The 18939-nt window shown below is 38.1% G+C and overlaps 1 protein-coding gene across 3 annotated transcripts in view; it reads right to left on the minus strand.

Moving 5' to 3' along the window:
• TEC (tec protein tyrosine kinase) overlaps positions 1–18939 on the minus strand; it is a 123515-nt gene that overhangs the window by 82611 nt on the left and 21965 nt on the right. The window contains exons 1-2 of one of the 3 annotated variants that reach the window (XM_078446136.2): positions 5372–5392; positions 5096–5281 (exon numbers count right to left, since the gene is read on the minus strand). In XM_078446136.2, coding sequence (XP_078302262.1) covers positions 5096–5281; positions 5372–5380 — 195 coding nt within the window. In that variant the 5' untranslated portion in view covers positions 5381–5392. Of the gene's footprint in view, positions 1–5095; positions 5282–5371; positions 5393–18939 lie in introns of those variants that run through there. The other 2 variants (XM_078446135.2, XM_078446137.2) reach the window with 2 other exon arrangements.

The raw sequence follows: 18939 nt of genomic DNA on the forward strand, positions 1-18939 counted from the left end.
ACATTAAAAAAAAATTTTTTTTAAATCATAGCCATAAGGACAACTATGTGCCAAGTACTGTGTGTTCTCTTAGTGAATCACCAAACCTGGGGACAGCCTTGGGGATCCCTGACACAACCAGTGACCCTACTCTTTGACTTTATAAACTATTTGCCAGTTTCCATAGTGGAACAGTATTACAGACAACAAACCAGCCAAATTAGTACCTTGGTACCAAGGTCCAATTGTAACAAGTTCCTGATGTCTTAGCTAATGATAACTGTAGATTTAGACACTACTTCAATTTTTCTTGTTATTCCAAATCTCAACATCTAGAGATCTCTCCTCCCCTCTTCTCACCAGAGACCTTTTTCCTGTCTAAGCTCCAGCCCTGCTCTTCCTTGAATCCCATCTCAATTCCACATGAAGGCTCCCCTGGCATGTCAGGGGGTCTAACCCATGTGTCATTTGGTTCCGTGACCAGAGAACAAGATCACTTATGAAAACCCCAAGGACCTATGTTTTATGTCATTATGAATAAGAGCAAAGAATATAAATTGCCAAGAAGATCTCTTCTCAGTTCACTAGAATGCACAGAAACACGAGCTAACTGAGGGCAATGAGAACAAGGGAGGACAAACCAAGGAATAGCCCACAGTAGAAACTGAAATCCAACTCTGCCAATATCAGACTTGGAAGAAACAGCAGGACTGAATTTCTCATCATTCTAGAACAGAATTTCTTAGCATACTTCAAAAAGCACAATAAACTGTATTTAATAGGAAGAAAAGCTTGTTGCCTTCATGTTGGAGGAGCTGGGGTTCACAGACCCAGGGGAAGATGGACATCTGAGTCACATTATGATTAACTGAGGATTTTAATAAAACATTAATGGCCTTTACTCTCAACAATAGCCAAATTATGGAAAGAGCCTAAATGTCCATCAACTGATGAATGGATAAAGAAATTGTGGTTTATATACACAATGGAATACTACGTGGCAATGAGAAAAAATGAAATATGGCCTTTTGTAGCAACATGGATGGAACTGGAGAGTGTGATGCTAAGTGAAATAAGCCATACAGAGAAAGACAGATACCATATGGTTTCACTCTTATGTGGATCCTGAGAAACATAACAGAAATCCATGGGGGAGGGGAAGGAAAAAAAAAAAAAAAAAAAGAGGTTAGAATGGGAGAGAGCCAAAGCATTAGAGACTGTTAAAAACTGAGAACAAACTGAGGGTTGATGGGGGGTGGGAGGGAGGGGAGGGTGGGTGATGGGTATTGAGGAGGGCACCTTTTGGGATGAGCACTGGGTGTTGTATGGAAACCAATTTGACAGTAAATTTCATATATTAAAAAATAAAATAAAATAAATAAATAAATAAATAAAAATAAAAAATAAAATTCAAAAAAAAAAAAAAATTCACATACAACTCAAAAAAAAAAAAAAAAAAAAATGGCCTTTAACTGACATGAAGACACTAGGAATCATAGTGACTAGGTCAATCAAAAGCCTACCCACTGTTTTTCTTTTAAAAACAGAATTATGAACCACTAAAATAAATATCTCTAGGGCTATTTATTCTAACCCCTGAATGGTCCCCATGGTTTTTCTAATTCACCTCTAGTCTTAGATTTTGACTATATATATATATATATATATATATATATATATATATATATATATATTCAATATAACATATATAATATATAATTATTATATAATAATGTATATTATAATATAATTATATTGATATAATCAATAGGTATTAAATATATATATATTTAAATATATAATATTGATACCTATTGATTCTTATGAGTTACCCAAGTCACAGACATTTTTGGATCAGAGCTTCTAGGACTGGGGAGATGGAAACTGGAATATTTATCCATAGAAAACAGAGAACTGAGCACATTAACTGAAACAGGGAAGAAACACAAAAGTGGGGCACTCTTGGGCTTACCTAGAAACCAGGCAGAGAGTTGTCATGCAGAAACTCAGCCCAGTATTGTCAGACTTTTATTTTTACAAAAATTCAGATTCTTCTCTTAAAATTCCCAGCTTTTTAATATGGACAATGATTTATTTTTAACTGTGAGAGGCAAACAAATCTGCAACCATGTTTCAAGCTGAAAGTCCTACATATGCTAGTGAACGTCTGTCCCTGAGAAAAAGAATCCAGGAGGGATTAACATGCCCAGCTCATCAGAGTGGAGGTTAAAGCAGGACTAGGCTCCCTGGACCAGTTAGCAGCCAGAAAGGAGGTGGACCCTGATGTTGAATGCCCAAAGCTGAGTATTTAAGTGTTGTGACAACCACCTCATTCTGTCCTTTCTGGTTCTCACAGTGGCTGAGGCTGCTCCCAGACAAGACATGGGCCAGGTTCTGAAATAAAAAGGGTTCCACTCTTCTCTTTACTCCACTTAATCTAAAATAATTAGGGCACTTTTAACCTTGTATATTTATCATCTTCAAAGTGACTTAATAATTGCAACATGTTTCAATTGTATCAGTCCATATTTCTAAGCAGATAACACTGGCTCTGAGGCTTTTTTTTTTTGGTTTAAGAAACTACCCTGTTTTACCACTTTCACAGTTCTATTTCTGTTCTTTTTGTAGACTTATTACATTACATTCAAATTATAACAAGTAATTACTATACAGCAAAAATTTGTTGTTTTCCCTTAAAATCTATTTTAGGGGCACCTGGGTGGCTCAGTCGGTTAAGCGGTGGGACTCTCGATTTCAGCTCAGGTCATGATCTCACAGTTCGTGGGTTCCAGCCCCGTGTCAGGCTCTGCACTGAGAGTGCAGGGCCTGCTTACATTTCTCTCTCTCCCTCTCTCTCTGCCCCTCCTCTGCTCACTCTCTCTCTCAATATAAATAAATAAACTTTTTTTTTCAATATATGAAGTTTATTGTCAAATTGGTTTCCATACAACACCCAGTGTAAATAAACTTTTAAAAAAAGGTATATTTAGGGGCGCCTGGGTGGCTCAGTCGGTTAAGCGTCCGACTTCAGCTCAGGTCACGATCTCGCGGTCCGTGAGTCTGAGCCTCTCGTCGGGATTTGGGCTGACAGCTCAGAGCCCGGAGCCTGTTTCAGATTCTGTGTCTCCCTCTCTCTCTGCCCCTCCCCCATTCATGCTCTGTCTCTCTCTGTCTCAAAAATAAATAAACGTTAAAAAAAATTTTTAAATAAAAAAAATAAAATAAAATAAAAAAGGTATATTTAAAAAATCTATTGTAGATTTTAATTTTTTTTTTTTTTTTCAGGGCACCTGGGTGGCTCAGTTAAAGTGACTGATTCTTGATTTCAGCTCAGGTCATGATCTCACTGTTCATGAGTTTGAGCCTGCATCAGGCTCTGCTCTGACAGCACAGAGGCTGCTTGGGATTCTTCCTTCCTCTCTCTCTGCCCCTCTCCCACTTGTGCTTGGGCATGTGTGCATACTTTCTTTGTCTCAAGATAAATAAATAAGCTTTAAATATAAAAATAAAATAAAATAAAATAAATAAAATAAAATAAAAATTCTTATTTCTGGTCTTACTTGAAACCCTTTGGAATTGTAAATTTTTCAGATTTAATAAATGAAATATAGCACATATACCATACAGAAATAAAAACATTAATATTTCTGCACACACACACGCAAAAAAAAAAAAATCAAACTAACTAGGACAAACAAAGACTAAAAATAACTTCATCTCAGGCCACGTTTTACCACTAAAAGAGTTTTTCAAGTTTGGGTCTTGAGCATTTCAGGGATTTAAGAAGGTGGATAAAGGACTTTAGTCCTATATTACATGAACCTGCAGAATTCCACAAGTCGCCATGACAAGCCACAACAGAAATTAACAGAGTTAAGGACAACCAGTAAGAAACAATGCCGTTCTCTCTGAATTAGGGGAACAAAAACAGAGACATCAGTGGGAGTAAACAAACAAACAAACAAACAAAAACACACAAGACAAACAACCAAAAACAGTAAATCAATCAATCTAAGAGAGGCACTCTAGGTGAAAAAGAAGAATTAAATAAAATAAAACCAAACAACAAGATCACCAGCAAACTACTATAACCAACTAGATAACAGATGTGGTCAACAAGGGCAATACGGTCTCCATCCATTTCCTGGAATCCAAGAGTGCTTCTACTAGAGGAGCATGGCTGGACTGGCAGTACTAGATAACGCATTCCCAAGATGCCAGGAGAAAAATGGTCGGCCAGAGGCAACTATACATTCACATGCCTCATCTGGTGGTAAACCCAGAGGCTAAAGCAACTGATAAGACCTCACTATGCCACATGCTCACTGACTAGGTTTTTAGCAAGCCACTTCTCCTTCCTCTCATAAAAGGCACTTTGCAGTAGCTGCTTATCACAAAAAAAAAAAGTTGAGCAGTTCTGCTTTAGGTCAACTTCAGCAATATGCTGGATCCACGAAATCACTAACGAGTTTTAAATAATTTCCACTTAATAACGAAGAACTAGTCATATAAAGCAAGGGGCAAAGACACGGTGTATACGAGCTAAAGCAGATTTTGATACACAATACAGTAGGTTATAGGATGGATCCATGAATACAATATATTTAATGGATTTCATAAGGAATAATGTGGTGGGGCGCCTGAGTGGCTTGAGTGGGTTGAGCGTCCGACTCTTGATTTCCAGGTCACAATCTCACAGTACATGGGATCAAGCTCCGCATCAGGCTCCACACTGACAGCACAGAGCCTGCTTGGGATTCTCTCTCTTCCTCTCTCCCTGCCCTTCCCCTGCACATGTGCTTGCATGCATTCTCTCTCTGTCTCAAAATAAATAAATAAACTTAAAAATATATATATATAAAACCATTGTAGAAATGTTTTCTTGAAAGGATTAATACAGTAGGCTGATACGAAAAGTATATCCATATACACGAAACCATAATTAGGAGACTTTCTCACCATATTCTAAACTTTATATTCAGATCCAAATGATAAAAAATTATTACTTAAACTTCACTAACCTAAAATGTATTCCATACGATTTTGGGGTGGGGGGAAATAATATTATAAAACATTATCAATGCAGAAAGCAGAATGAATTTTTATTGTCTCCTACCTCTGCTCGACCCTCATAGTAGGTTAACATGGACTTCGTTAGCACAAAAAGTCTCTCTTTGTAGTTTAAGGGCGATGTCTTCTTTTTCTGCTGTGACCTTTTAATAAGAATCTCTTCTAGAATAGTGTTAAAATTCATCTCGGGCTTCTGATCACTCTGTCTCCTGCCATTGAAGATCCCAGGATTCTAAAATGAGAAGATAAACAGTTGAAATAAAAGGGGACATCGTAATTTTCCAAAGATGTTCTCATTCCAAATTACCAAAATAGCACTTACCCTCACCATGGCTGCAGCCGGTGAACGTTAGTCTATGCACCTGGACTGAAACTACCCAGGGCACAAAAGCTCAACCTCCTCTTCTTCCCCCGCCTCCTCCCAGCATTTCATAAGAAAATCTAATCAAGATTTGCCATGATGATGATTCATTCCTTTTGTACCTCCCCAGCATCCCAGAGGTTTCTGGCACATTCTTCTGCTATCTGATTGCAGAGAAACAAATATCTCAGATGAAAAAGTACATTTCATCACATGCACGGATGATTTAGGCTGGTATTTAAGTTGCCTCAGGATCCTGGTGTACAAAACAGATGAGTACACAGCTCTGGTGGATTTGCGAACAAAATGAATTACCACAGTGATGGATAGGAGTCAATCTCCAGCTCTGATAAGGATGTAATCCTGGTTAAACATCCTAGTTACCCCAGCCGTGAGGATGTTCTCCAATGTTTACACCAGGACCCATAGTTCTCTTCCCTATGGCTCCTGTCTCAACCACAAGAGAAAAGGAAATCTACCTGGTCACAGCTAACCTACATCTGGATAAGGTCAGCCCTGTATGTGGATCCCCCACACCTAGACTAAGCCTTCTAAAATTCAATAAAATTTAACTATCTGAAAACCAAAAATACTCAGAAAATACATTAAAATTCTTATTTGATAGAAGTTGAATTGACAACAGCCTTTTATTCCCTTCCCTTCACCACACATTTATAAAAAGTCATTGCACATCAAACCACAGAGGCAACGGAAGTCAATGTGAAGAACATAAGGAGGTACTTGAGAGCACAGCCAGAGCCTTGACACTGAGTTAGCCACTAGGAATTCTACTACGTCCACATCCAACATGATGCCTCGGAAGAGCCCTTGCAACCCCCTATTACTTCTCTGTCGTCATCCAGTTAGGACCCGCATTTCAATAAGGTTACTTTACCGCAATTTAACTTCTGTGTACCAGTTCCTTCATTTACATAATATTTACAAAATACACTAAGGTTATTGTGAATTTTAATGAGACGTGAGAACAAACTTGCTGATTATGAAAACTCCATACAAATGTTTATTATCGTTATTTTTTAAATTCCACTGCCTTTTTCCTAGCTCAGAGCATTATAATCTGGACCATGATAGCAGCTTTCCAACTGGTCTTTCTTTCCACGGGCTCTTGCCTCACTTTGTTCAAATGACATACCCCTCACTCCCATCGGATCCATCTTCAAAGACACCAAGTTCTCATGCCTTTTTATCCACCAGAAGTCCTCAGTGACTCCTCAAAAGCCTTCCTACCACCTGCAGGATAAAGTCAAAATCCCCATAGGGACACCAGACAATCACAACCTGGCTACAACCTAACATCCAATCTGTCCTTCCCACTGCTCTTCAAATAGTCCACACCCAAAGTAGTTGGTATGAAAACCCCACTGGCTCAAAACTCAGCTCTTCAATGCTTTCCTGATGACTCCAGTTAATTAAATGCCTTCCAATTCATGCACCCATGATCTCTATATCACTCATCATAGACTTCCGTGTTCTGTAGCAATTAATGTATAGTTTTTAACTTTCGCCTAGATTTCAAGCTCCTAAGGAAATAGTTCTCAACCTTAAGCACACATTAAAATCACCTGGGGGGAGGGGGGGGTGCCTGGATGGTTCATTTGGTTAAGCGTCCAACTCTTGATTTCGGCTCAGGTCATGATCTCATGGTTTGTCAGGCTCTGCGCTGCCAGCATGGAACCTGCCTGGGATTCTCTCTTTCCCTCTCTCTCTGCCCCTCCTCCCTCCTCAAAATAAATAATAAACATTTTTTTTTTTTAATGCCTAGGAAGATGTTTTTAAATGTCCGGGCCCTACACCCAAATATTTTTATTCAGTTGGTCTGAGGTAGGGCCCAGGGCATCATGATTTAACATGCAGGTAGATTTGAGAGTCACTAGCCTAAAGGAAGAGATTGGGCTCTTACACTAACTACAGCACTCTTGGTGTTTACGGCAGCCTCTCAATAAACAGCTGGGTGATGGATCCAATTAACCCATTAGTTATTCTAAGTTAAGAAGTCAAAGAAAAAGCTCTTGCTCCTTTTGCATCTCAGTTGGTCCTCCGTCTTCTAAAGTAAAATTTTAGTACTCTTGGTTTTTTTTTCCCTTAGAAACTGTTGACATGTCAACAGCACTTCTTCAGAAATCATCTCTTCATCGTTGGGCAACACATTTTCAATGCAGGGTAAAAATGACAACTTAGGGGTGCCTGGGTGGTTCAGTCAGTTAAGTGTCCAACTCTTGATTTCGGCTCTGGTCATGACCTCACAGTTTGTGAGACTGAGCCCCAAGTTGGGTTCTGCACTGACAGCATGGACCCTGCTTGAGATTCTCTCTCTCTCTGCCCTTCCCCCAGTCATGAGCGTACATGCGCGTGCACTCTCTCAAAATAAATAAATAAACGTGAAAGAAAGAAAAGAAAATGACAACTTAAACAATGGACTGTAAGGGAAAAGCAGGCTATGCCCTGGAAAACAGGCCATATGCAAACGTATAGTTCCCAGGCTAGTGAGTAATAACATAGTTACCGACTGGAAGGTAGATTTTTAGAAGGCCCAGAAGGATAAATGGGGTGTGGCTCACCTGTAGTTCTAGACACAAAAGGTCTCAACATGGGGGGCAGTAGAAAATATACTATGTTAAATGCATTTTATAGGATTTATAAGGGAGATGTTTTATAGATTTATATGATTTATGGGAGGTATTAATAGCCTTACACAGAAACATACCATTTGAGTTGAAATAAATGCTAGCGGGGGGGTGGGAGGGAAGGGAAAGTGGGTGATGGGCATTGAGGAGGGCACCTGTTGGGATGAGCACTGGGTGTTGTATGGAAACCAATTTGACATTTCATATTAAAAGAAAGAAAGAAAGAAAGAAAGAAAGAAAGAAAGAAAGAAAGAAAGAAAGAGAGAGAGAGAAAGAGAGAAAGAAATGCTAGCCATCATCTATCTCACTCATTTTACAAATTAAGAAGCTGAGGTTCAGAAAAGTTTAATGACTTGCCCGAAGGCACACAAGCCAAGACTAGAAGAAGTATCCTGACTCCAAGTGAAGGGCTCCCTCCACCATTCCACACCATACAATTAAAAGTTCTCTGTTGTTTCAATACTTCTTGGTTAATGGGAAAGCTTGGCCAAAGAAAACTACTAAAGTTCCACAGAGATACAAACGAAGGAAAATTCTCCTCATGTAGACTTCCAGCTGAGGATAGAATGTAACTCAATGATCTCACGGTTCATGGGTTCGAGCTACACATCGGGCTCCACGCTGGCAGTGCAGAGCCTGCTTGGGATGCTCTCTCTGCCTCTCTCCCACTTGTGTTCTCTCTCTATCTCAAAATAAATAAAACTTAAATAAATAAATAAAGTTTGGAAAACTTAACACATTAGTCTTTGAACACCAATATTCTGAAGTAGGTAACGGAAACTGTCACTGATTCACAAATGAGAAACCCAAACCACTAAGAAGCTACATTCTCTGTCCAGTGTTGCAAATCCGAGTACCAGACTAATCGTACTCTAAGTTTTGAGTACTTTCCTGCTGACCTATTGAAGCTGGACCAATGAGGAATCCAACCATCAAGATACCTAGTAAAGCCATAATCACTTACTACTAATAATATCGAAAGAGAAGGGAAGGGAAGGGGAGGGGAGGGGAGGGGAGGGGAGGGGAGGGGAGGGGAGGGGAGGGAAGGGAAGGGAAGAAGAGAAGACTTCCTGGGTCAAAGGGCAAAAGTTACAGAGGCCAGCTGACTTGCCTCATCTCTCCTGGTCATGTACGCCCTATCCGAGCCCACTGCCATATGGTGGATGATTAAGCCACTGGACTGGGGGCAAGGGAACCTAGAAATAGACTGAGCAGGGCTGCACTAAGGACACTTGTTTCTGTTTGTCCATGGAACACAGGTATATGCATTGATTTAACATGTACTCTTTAAGACAGGTTTCGGTGTCACACTGCAGGACCCCCTGCGGTATTTGGCTGTGATTGAGGGTGGGGTCTCCCCACTGGTTAAAGAGAGAGAGAGAGAGAGAGAGAGAGAGAGAGAGAGAGAGAGAGAGAAATGAATGGAGAAAAGTTTTGAGAAAAGCAACCAACCATATGCAATACCTCTAAGCACTGACAAATATAATTACTATCCGGGAGATTCATAAGGACATTCATCGTTCAGTGGTTCTAGAGAGAAGCAAAAGTTGTTGGAACATGAAAATATCCATTAATCACTGATCACATACGCCTCAATCAAATATTCCTTCCACATTACTGGGTTCTGCTTCTTTGCTGGTCATTCCCTATTGCTGAAAGAGGCGATGCAACAGTCAATAATATGAAACGTTCAAGAGATGAGGGTCTTCAGGAAGTCAGGAATGAGAGTAATGTTGGAGAATTGCTTCAGTCATACTCAGTGCCACTGGTAAATGAGGACCTTGCCGTTTGTAAAAACAATAAAATAACCCAACAGAAGTATCAAAACATGATTTACAACTAAGATGCTAAGATACACTGTGGCTGACTGTTTTTTGCTTCCTCCCTGCCCCCTGACCTGCCCCATCATGCTATCCTTCTTCCTGGACATATGAGCTAGAGATATTTCCCAGCCTTCCCTGTAGTTAGGCGCAGCCATCTAAGTTAAAGCCAAAGGGATGTGTGAAGAAGTGATATGTGGACCATCTTCAATTTAAAGACAAGCTACTTTCCCTGGATTTGGGGCATTTTCCACCTTACTACCAGCTGGAAAGTACACATAACAGACTCAGCTTTCCTTATGCATTCAACGTATCACCATGGCCCCTGAAAGACTTCATGGAACAGAGCTACCCCACCAACCTAGACTCACTAACCTACTTGACGAGAGAGGAATATACTTCTGTTTTATTTTAGAAACTTCATATAATGGTTTCTGTGTTGTAGTGGTTTAGCCTTTGTCCTACCAAACACATACACCTTTGTAGAAACTGATAAAAGCTTTCTAATGCTTTTGGTGGGGGGGAGACCCTCTTTAGAACTGTGCTTTCAAATTCAAATATAGAATAAAGGCAGTCAATTTTTTTGCCATGCATTTTCATCAGAAAACTTATCTCAAGGAAACAACTAATATTTGGTTCATACTTTAAGAGTTAGCAATTACAATCTAAATGGTGCTATATATGAGATAGAATAAACATGTTTTCACTTTATTTTTCAGGAAAATGTCTGAATCAGGTTTTTTTTTTTTTTCCTTTCACTACTTACTATGAAATGTAAGTAGATTCACTTTAAGCGATAATATTCTGGCAGTAATTCTCCTCCCATGAGGGATGTGCTGATATCCAGCAAGTATTTCCCTTTCTGCTTCTTGCTCCTTCGGAGGGAAATAATAACTGGCGAAAACAAGACGTGAATAACAAGTTTCTCAAGGGGGGAAATGATTTCTCATCTTTTGCTAGGAGAAAACATGAGAATTTTTTAAAAAGTAATTTGGAAATTATATATAAAATAATCAAATGCCAATATGTGTTCCTAGGCTACAATATTCTAAATTGTTTTTAATATGAAGCCTTCGTCTAGGTCCACATATTCTTTTTTTATTGTTTTAAAATAGGAATAAAGAATCCAACTCATCATTGCATTTCTTTTTTTTTTTACAGACTGAGAAAGTTTCTTCAAAAAAAGCTTCAAGAACAAAAACAGAGAGAGATTAAGGAGGACCCACTGTCTGTACATTTAAGGTGGTTTGTTACATACCAATAGTAACTGGAACATATAATATACTATATCATTCTTGACCACCCCTTTTTCATTCATCTGTAATCTCTGCCAACCTTTTTCCTTCCCTTCAATGTTTCCTCTTCTGCACTCATCCATCTTTTCACCATTTTCAGTTCATGAGCTAATTTGTCCACAGGAACAGCTTCAGACATTCACGTAACAATGCACTCTGACATTTATTACATAGCCATAAGGCATATACATATACATATGTATATATGTATACATATATATATATAGCATATATATACATATATATATGTATATATGTATACATATATATATAGCATATATATACATATATATATGTATATATGTATACATATATATATAGCATATATATACATATATATGTATATATGTATACATATATATATATAGCATATATATACATATATATATGTATATATGTATACATATATATATATAGCATATATATACATATATATATATATGATCTTTGCTCTAGGGAGGCATGGCAACAAGTAACTTAAAAACAAAGAGCCACAATATAATCTATTAAGAGGCTATAAAAGTGGTATGGGCAAAGTGTTTTGGAACACTAGTAGCCTCTAGAAACTGCTAATATGTGACCACTAAAGAGGAAATAATTACCTCTCTTCAAAGTGTTGTGGACTACTTCAGTGAAGAAATGACATATGAATGGAATTTGACAGATGGCTTAGAGATATACCAACATATTTATAAAAGTTGGTATTAATGTTCTGGCCTTTATAATGACTTCCACATAGGGGCGCTGGGTGGCTCAGTTGGTTAAGCGTCCGACTTTGGCTCAGATCATGATCTCACGGTCTGTGAGTTCGAGCCCTGCGTCGGGCTCTGTGCTGACGGCTCAGAGCCTGGAGCCTACTTCGGATTCTGTGTCTCCCTCTCTCTCTGCCCCGCCCCCCCCCCCCCCACACACACACACACTCATGCTCTGTCTCTCTCTTTCTCAAAAATAAACACTAAAAAAAAATTTAAAATTTATAATGACTTCCACATGTAAAGCATATGAAAATTCTTTCTTAAAAGTTGCTTGACATTAAGGGCACCTGGCTTGCTCGGTCAGTAAAGCATGGTGACTCGATCTTGGGAATGTAGGTTCAAGCCCCATATTGGGTGTAGAGATTACTTTAAAAAAATTTTTTTTAAGTTGTTTGATTTTAATCAGAATTGTAAACAGAAAATAAAAGTTAAAAATGGCATGTGTTCAATATGTCATTTTCAAGTTTTATAGTGGCTCTCCACCATGAGTTTTAATTTTGAGTATTTCATTAGTGTAAAAAAGAAGTTAGACCAGAAAATAGCCTTAGTTATGGAAGAATGACTTTCTTTCTAGGTATAACTGGAACACAATGTTACATTAGTCTTAGGTATACAACATAGTGATTTGACAAGTTTCTACATTATGCTAAATTCACCATAAGTATAGCTACCATCTGTCACCATACATCACTATGACAATATCACTGATTATATTTCTTACACTGAGCCTTTTATTCCTGTGACTAATTCACTCCATAAGTAGAAGCCTGTATCTCCCACCCCCTTTCACCCAGTATGCCCAACCCCCTACTTCTCTCCCCTCTGGCAACCATCAGATTGTTCTCTGTATTTACAAGTCTGATTTGTTTTTTGCTTGTTTATTCAATTTTTTTTATTTTTTAGGGATTTTGCTTTTTTTTTTTACATTTATCACTGCTTTTTATTTTTTTATTTTTTTAATATGAAATTTATTGTCAAATTGGTTTCCATACAACACCCGGTGCTCATCCCAACAGGTGTCCTCCTCAATGCCCATCACCACCTCCACTCCCTCCCAACCCTCATCAACCCTTAGTTTGTTCTCAGCTTTTAAGAGTCTCTTATGCTTTGGCTCTCTCCAACTTTTTTTTTTTCCTTCCCCTCCCCCACGGTCTTCTGTTAAGTGTCTCAGGATCCACATAAGAGTGAAAACATATGGTATCTGTCTTTCTCTGTATGACTTATTTCACTTAGCATAACACTCTCCAGTTCCATCCACGTTGCTACAAAGGGCCATATTTCATTCTTTCTCATTGCCACATAGTATTCCATTGTGTATATAAACCACAATTTCTTTATCCATTCGTCAACAGATGGACATTTAGGCTCTTTCCATGATTTTTTAGGGATTTTGCTTTATTTTTTTAAACTAATTTCAATATCCAGTGTGGGGCTCGAACTCACAAACCTGAGATCAAAAGTCATATGTTCCACCAACTGAGCCAGCCAGGCTACCACATTGGTTTTTTGGGGTTTTTTTGTTTTGTTTTGTTTTGTTTTGTTTTGTTTTGTTTTGTTTTGTTTTAGGCTCCACTTATGAGTGAAATCGTAGGGTATTTGTCTTTCTCAGCCTGACTTATTTCACTTAGTATAATACCGTCTAGGCCCATCCATGTTAATTCAAATGGCAGGATCTCATCCTTTTTAATGGATGAATAAGGAATGACTCTTTTAATTACACATATTCTTCACTTCACAGACCAGATGCATTCCAAATATATGGCTTAAAGATTAAAATAAAGTTTAACTAGAATTATTTTTCTATTTGTATTCGAAATTAAAGAGCATTTCCATGGGGAAAAAAAATATTTATTCAGTACACATGGTACAAACCTTTGGAAAGAAAAGAGTAAATGATGTTGGAATCCAGGCCATGCTAAGTGTTAGAGAATTGAGGAATGGTTTCAGAGAACCTCCAGTATTTGTCAGAGGTTTAAACTGAAATTTAGTATTTTATAGAAATTTCACTTCACTATGATCCTACACTGTCCATCACATTCTCCAGAACAAAGAAATGTTTCTCACTCATAAACATCCCCTAACCACACAACGTTTTTCAAGCTAGATACTTCTTTAGGAGCGATACTTAGCAATTAATCTCAATATCATGTTTTGTCAACAGATGATCGTATATTTCAGTGAGCCTGGAAATTCCATTACTTGGGAGATCAAACCTATATAAAAAAAAAAAAATCAATGCCTGATTTTTTTCCAGTGCTATATGAAACTCTGCAAATCCAGTTTTCTTCAATAAGCAATACAGACATTTAGATCGCCCCACAACACAATTAGCTAACATGCAGGTGTAAGTATGTACATACAAGTATGTACATACAAGGTATATATACATATGTATCATTCTGTTTAACAGAAATTTCTCAAAAACCTATTTCCAAGTTTTTTTCCCCTCTGAATACTCTTACACAAGTCAAGCACAAGAAAATACAATATTTGGCAAGATCTAGCAACCACGTATTGTATAGTATTCAACATGTATTAGAGGACTTAATGATTTCACTTAATTTAAGCCTTAATGGTATCGACTTCAGAAGCCAAACCTCAAAGGCAATGAAAGGATCTACTTCAGTCCTTCCCTGTTTTTAGTCGCCCTTACTGTCACTGGATAGACTTGAAAGAAAAACCTCTTGTATCAAAAGTACATTCATCTGCATTTTAAATCAGCAGGGTCTTAGAATCACAAATCATCATACAACCAACAGGATCTTTTTTTGCTCTGAGATGCTCGTGAGGATTAATTCTGTCCCAATGCAAGAGGTTCTTTTTTTTTTTTTCTGCAGGGGCTGACAGCTTAGAGCTCACACATCATGGAGGCCCGGGCCAGAGTCTCATCCATCTGTCATGTGTGAAGTGACAGTGTTTCCAGAAAGCTCTCCTGCTCTTGTCTCTTTAATGTGACAGGTCTTTGTCCATCCCTATCCTGAATCCCGTTAAAATACACGAGTGAGCCTCATAGCATAGAGGAAGTTTCTCTGCCCTAACCAAAAATGGAACTGTGATCAACCTCACACACTGAGGGCCCTGCAACGTCATCTGTAAGATTAATACACTGAAGCTGAGATCTGTAACGTAAGCTGTAACCCTAAAATTATAGTAGTTTCACATTCTAGAAACCCACTTGTTCCCCATATTACTGTCTGAAAAACAGAAAATTCAACCATTTAGAAAGCAGGCCCATACCTTTTGATACATTAAACTACAAAAACTGTAATTTGTCTCCTGACAGAGCTGCAAAAGACATAAATAACGGTTCTTTCAACATTAACCTAAAGATTTCTTTCCCTATGTCAACCTCCACGATCTTATTTCACCAATTACTTAACATTGGAACTCCTGGTTAAGCAGCATGATTTAATAGAAGGAACCTGAACCTACAGTCTGACTGGCCTGGCTCTGAACTGTAGCTTTGCCATTTATTAGCTGTTTAACGTTATGCAAAGTGCTTAACTCCTTGAGACTACTTCTTTATCTGTAAAATAAAGACAATAATAGCAACCTTAAAGGAGTATCATGAGGCATAAATCAGAAAATGCACATAAAATTTCCTACACATAGAAAACACTCAGGAAACAGCTGGTCAGTTGGCTGTTCCCTACCTTTGTTCTGAGCTGATACACATTTATGCATTCAAGAACTGTTAACTGAGAATCTGCTAAGTGCTAGATATGCAATCAGGCTCTGGGACACTGAATAAAGCATAAGACGCAGCCAGTAAGGTGCTCTCAGTCTAGGAGAAGGGACAGATATGACAGAAGCTAACAATTTCATTACCATGTGATAAATCCTATACCGTATATGGATAAAGCTTCAACTCTGCCTGGAGACAGAAGATGGAAAAGTAATCAGAAGATGATGTCTGAGTTGGGCTAAAAGGCTGAGGTAGTTGTCACCCATGGAAGATGGTGGGGCAAGGGCACATCACAGACCAATGGCTCATTCACAAAATGCAAGGTGAATTTGAAGACAAACAGTAAAAACAGCTTCTATTAATTTAAGTGTACGTGACTTCAATAATCCATCCTCTTTCCCACACCCACCCAAATCCACACACATAGTCTGAAAAGGGAGAATGCTATTTTCACTATTAAAAAGAATTAAGACACCAAAATTCTTCAGTTCCAGCCTTGTGTTTACTCATTCTTTCATTTTTCAGTCGTTTATTTGTAATCTACTCGATACCAGGCACTGTGACAGAGATACAACAGGGCAACGGAAAACACAGGCTCTGCCTTCATGACGCGTACATTCCAGTGGGGTTTTGACCTGATGCCTTGAAGAACCTTCCCCTGCAACATGCTTCTTCCCAACTACCACACAGAGGACAGGGGAATGTATCGAATCCGGGTAATGTGATTACAGAAAATGAGGGCTGGGCACTCTAGCAATTAGAGATCACTGGCTCCAAACCTCTCGGTTGAGAGATGGAAAAATTAAAGCCCAAAAAAACTGACTTGACAAATATTACCTCCCTCTCTTTGTTCATTAATAATATTATCAATATCTTACTTTTAAAAAATTAACTGTTCACTGTAGCTATTTTTTGAGAACTATAGGTTAAAATTATGTTTTTTTGGGGGGTGCCTGGATGGCTCAGTTGGTTATGTGGCCGACTTCAGCTCAGGTCATGATCTCATGGTTTGTGGGTTCAAGCCCCACATTGGGCTCTGTGCTGACAGCCTGGAACCTGCTTCGGATTCTGTGTCTCCCTCTCTCTCTGCCCCTCCCCTGCTCACACTCTGTCTCTCTCTCAAAAATAAATAAACATTAAAAAAATCTTTAATAAATGAATAAAATAATAAAAGAAAATTATGTTTTTTCTCCCAAATGTCACTCAAAAGGTAAGATTTCACATACACACACAATCGCACAATCCTTTAACTTTTAAAACTATGCCCCACTCAGTATTTAATTTTACTAAATGAGTTAATAAACATAAAACACACAGAACAGTACCTGGTACACAAGTGCATGTAAGTATTTGCTATTAGCCTTATTACTTTAATTTCCAGAGTGTCTCTATGAATCACTAAGGAATTAAAATGTGAAGGAGCATATGGTCCCTTGGTAGGTACCATTTTAGAAATGAATAAATAAAGCAAAGAGAATGTAACCAAAATAACGATAATAATACATTTGAGACTAGAAATCTAATATCCTTACTCCCAGACTTCTGGAATAAAAGTAAGGCTACATTAAATACCTAAAGAATTACATTAAAAACATTTTTTGGGGGGTGCCTAGGTATCTCAGTTGGTTAAGCATATGACTCCTGATTTCAGCTCAGGTTATGATCTCACAGTTCATAAGTTCAAGCCCTGCCTCAGGCTTCATGCTGACAGTGCAGACCCTGCTTGGGATTCTCTCTCTCCCTCTCTTTGCCCCTCCTCTGCTTGCTCTCTCTCTCTCTCTCTCTCTCTCAAAATAAATAAATAAACATTAAAAATTTTTTTAATTATTTTTTATCACTATATAATTGTACTTTGTATACATCCAAAGAGAAACTGAAACATATTACAATAAAAAAATACATGAACAAAATTTACCCAAGAAAGTGTAAGATTTGTGCATTGAAAACTACAAAATATTGTTGAAAGAAATTAAAGACCTAAACAGATAGAAAGATATCCATGTTCATGGATTGAAAGATTTAGCATTGCTAAAATGTCAATCTTTTCCAAATGGATCTACAGATTCAACACAATCTCTATCAAAATCCCAACTGACTTTTTTCTGTAGAAATGGACAAGCTGATCCCAAAATTCATACAGTAATGATAAATAGCCAAATCAATCTTGAAAAAAAAAAAAAGAACAAAATTGGAGGACTCACACTCCCAATTTCAAAACTTACTACAATATTACAGTAAGTCCAACATGATGCTGCATAAGGGTGGACGTATAGACCAAGAATACAGAATTGAGAGTCCAGGAATAAACCCATATGTCTATGCTCAGTTGATTTTTGATAATGGTGCCAAGACCATTCAATGAGGAAAGAATAGCCTTTCAACAAATGGTGCTGGGACAATTGGATATGAATGATTTTGGACCCCTACCTCACACCATACACAAAAGTGATCTCAAAATGGATCAAAGACCTAATGTAAGAACTAAAATTATAAAACCCTTAGAAGGAAACATAGCCGTAAATTTTCGTGACCTTAGATTAGAGAATGGTTCCTTACATATGGCATCAAGAGCATAAACAACAAAAGAAAACAGATAAGTTGGACTCCATCAACTTAAAAACCTTTGTATGTTAAAGGACACTATCAAAGAAGTGAACAGATAACCCACAGAATGGGAGAAAATATTTGCAAATGATATATTTGTAAGGGTCTAATATCCAGAATACATAAAGAACATTTACAACTGAACAACAAAAAATGATCCAATTTAAAAATGGGAAAGAACTTAAATAGACATTTCTCCAAAGAAGATGTACAAATGGCCAATAAACACATGAAAAGACACTTAATATCATTAGTCATTAGGAAAATGTAAATCAAAACCACATGAGATACCACTTCACACATACTAGAATGGCTAGAATTTTTTTTTTTAAAAGGAAAATAAGTATTGGCAAGAATGTGGAGAAATCATAACCCTCATATATTGCTGGCGGGAATGTAAAATGGTATAGCCAGGGGCGCGTGGGTGGCTCCGTCAGTTGGGCGGCCGACTTCAGCTGGGGTCATGATCTTGCAGTCTGTGAGTTCAAGCCCCGCCTCCGGCTCTGTGCTGACAGCTTGGACCCTGGAGCCTGCTTCAGATTCTGTGTCTCCCTCTCTCTCTGCCCCTCCCCCATTCGCGCTCTGTCTCTCTCGCTCTTTCAAAAATGAGTAAATGTTAAAAAAAAATTAAAATGAAATAAAATAAAATGATATAGCCACTGTGAAGAATGGTTTGGCAGGTACTCAAAAGTTGACATATGACCCAGCATTTCCACTCCTGAGTA

Source organism: Panthera onca, chromosome B1 (genome assembly GCF_046562875.1).
Source record: "Panthera onca isolate mPanOnc1 chromosome B1, mPanOnc1 haplotype 2, whole genome shotgun sequence".
Lineage (NCBI taxonomy): Eukaryota > Metazoa > Chordata > Mammalia > Carnivora > Felidae > Panthera > Panthera onca.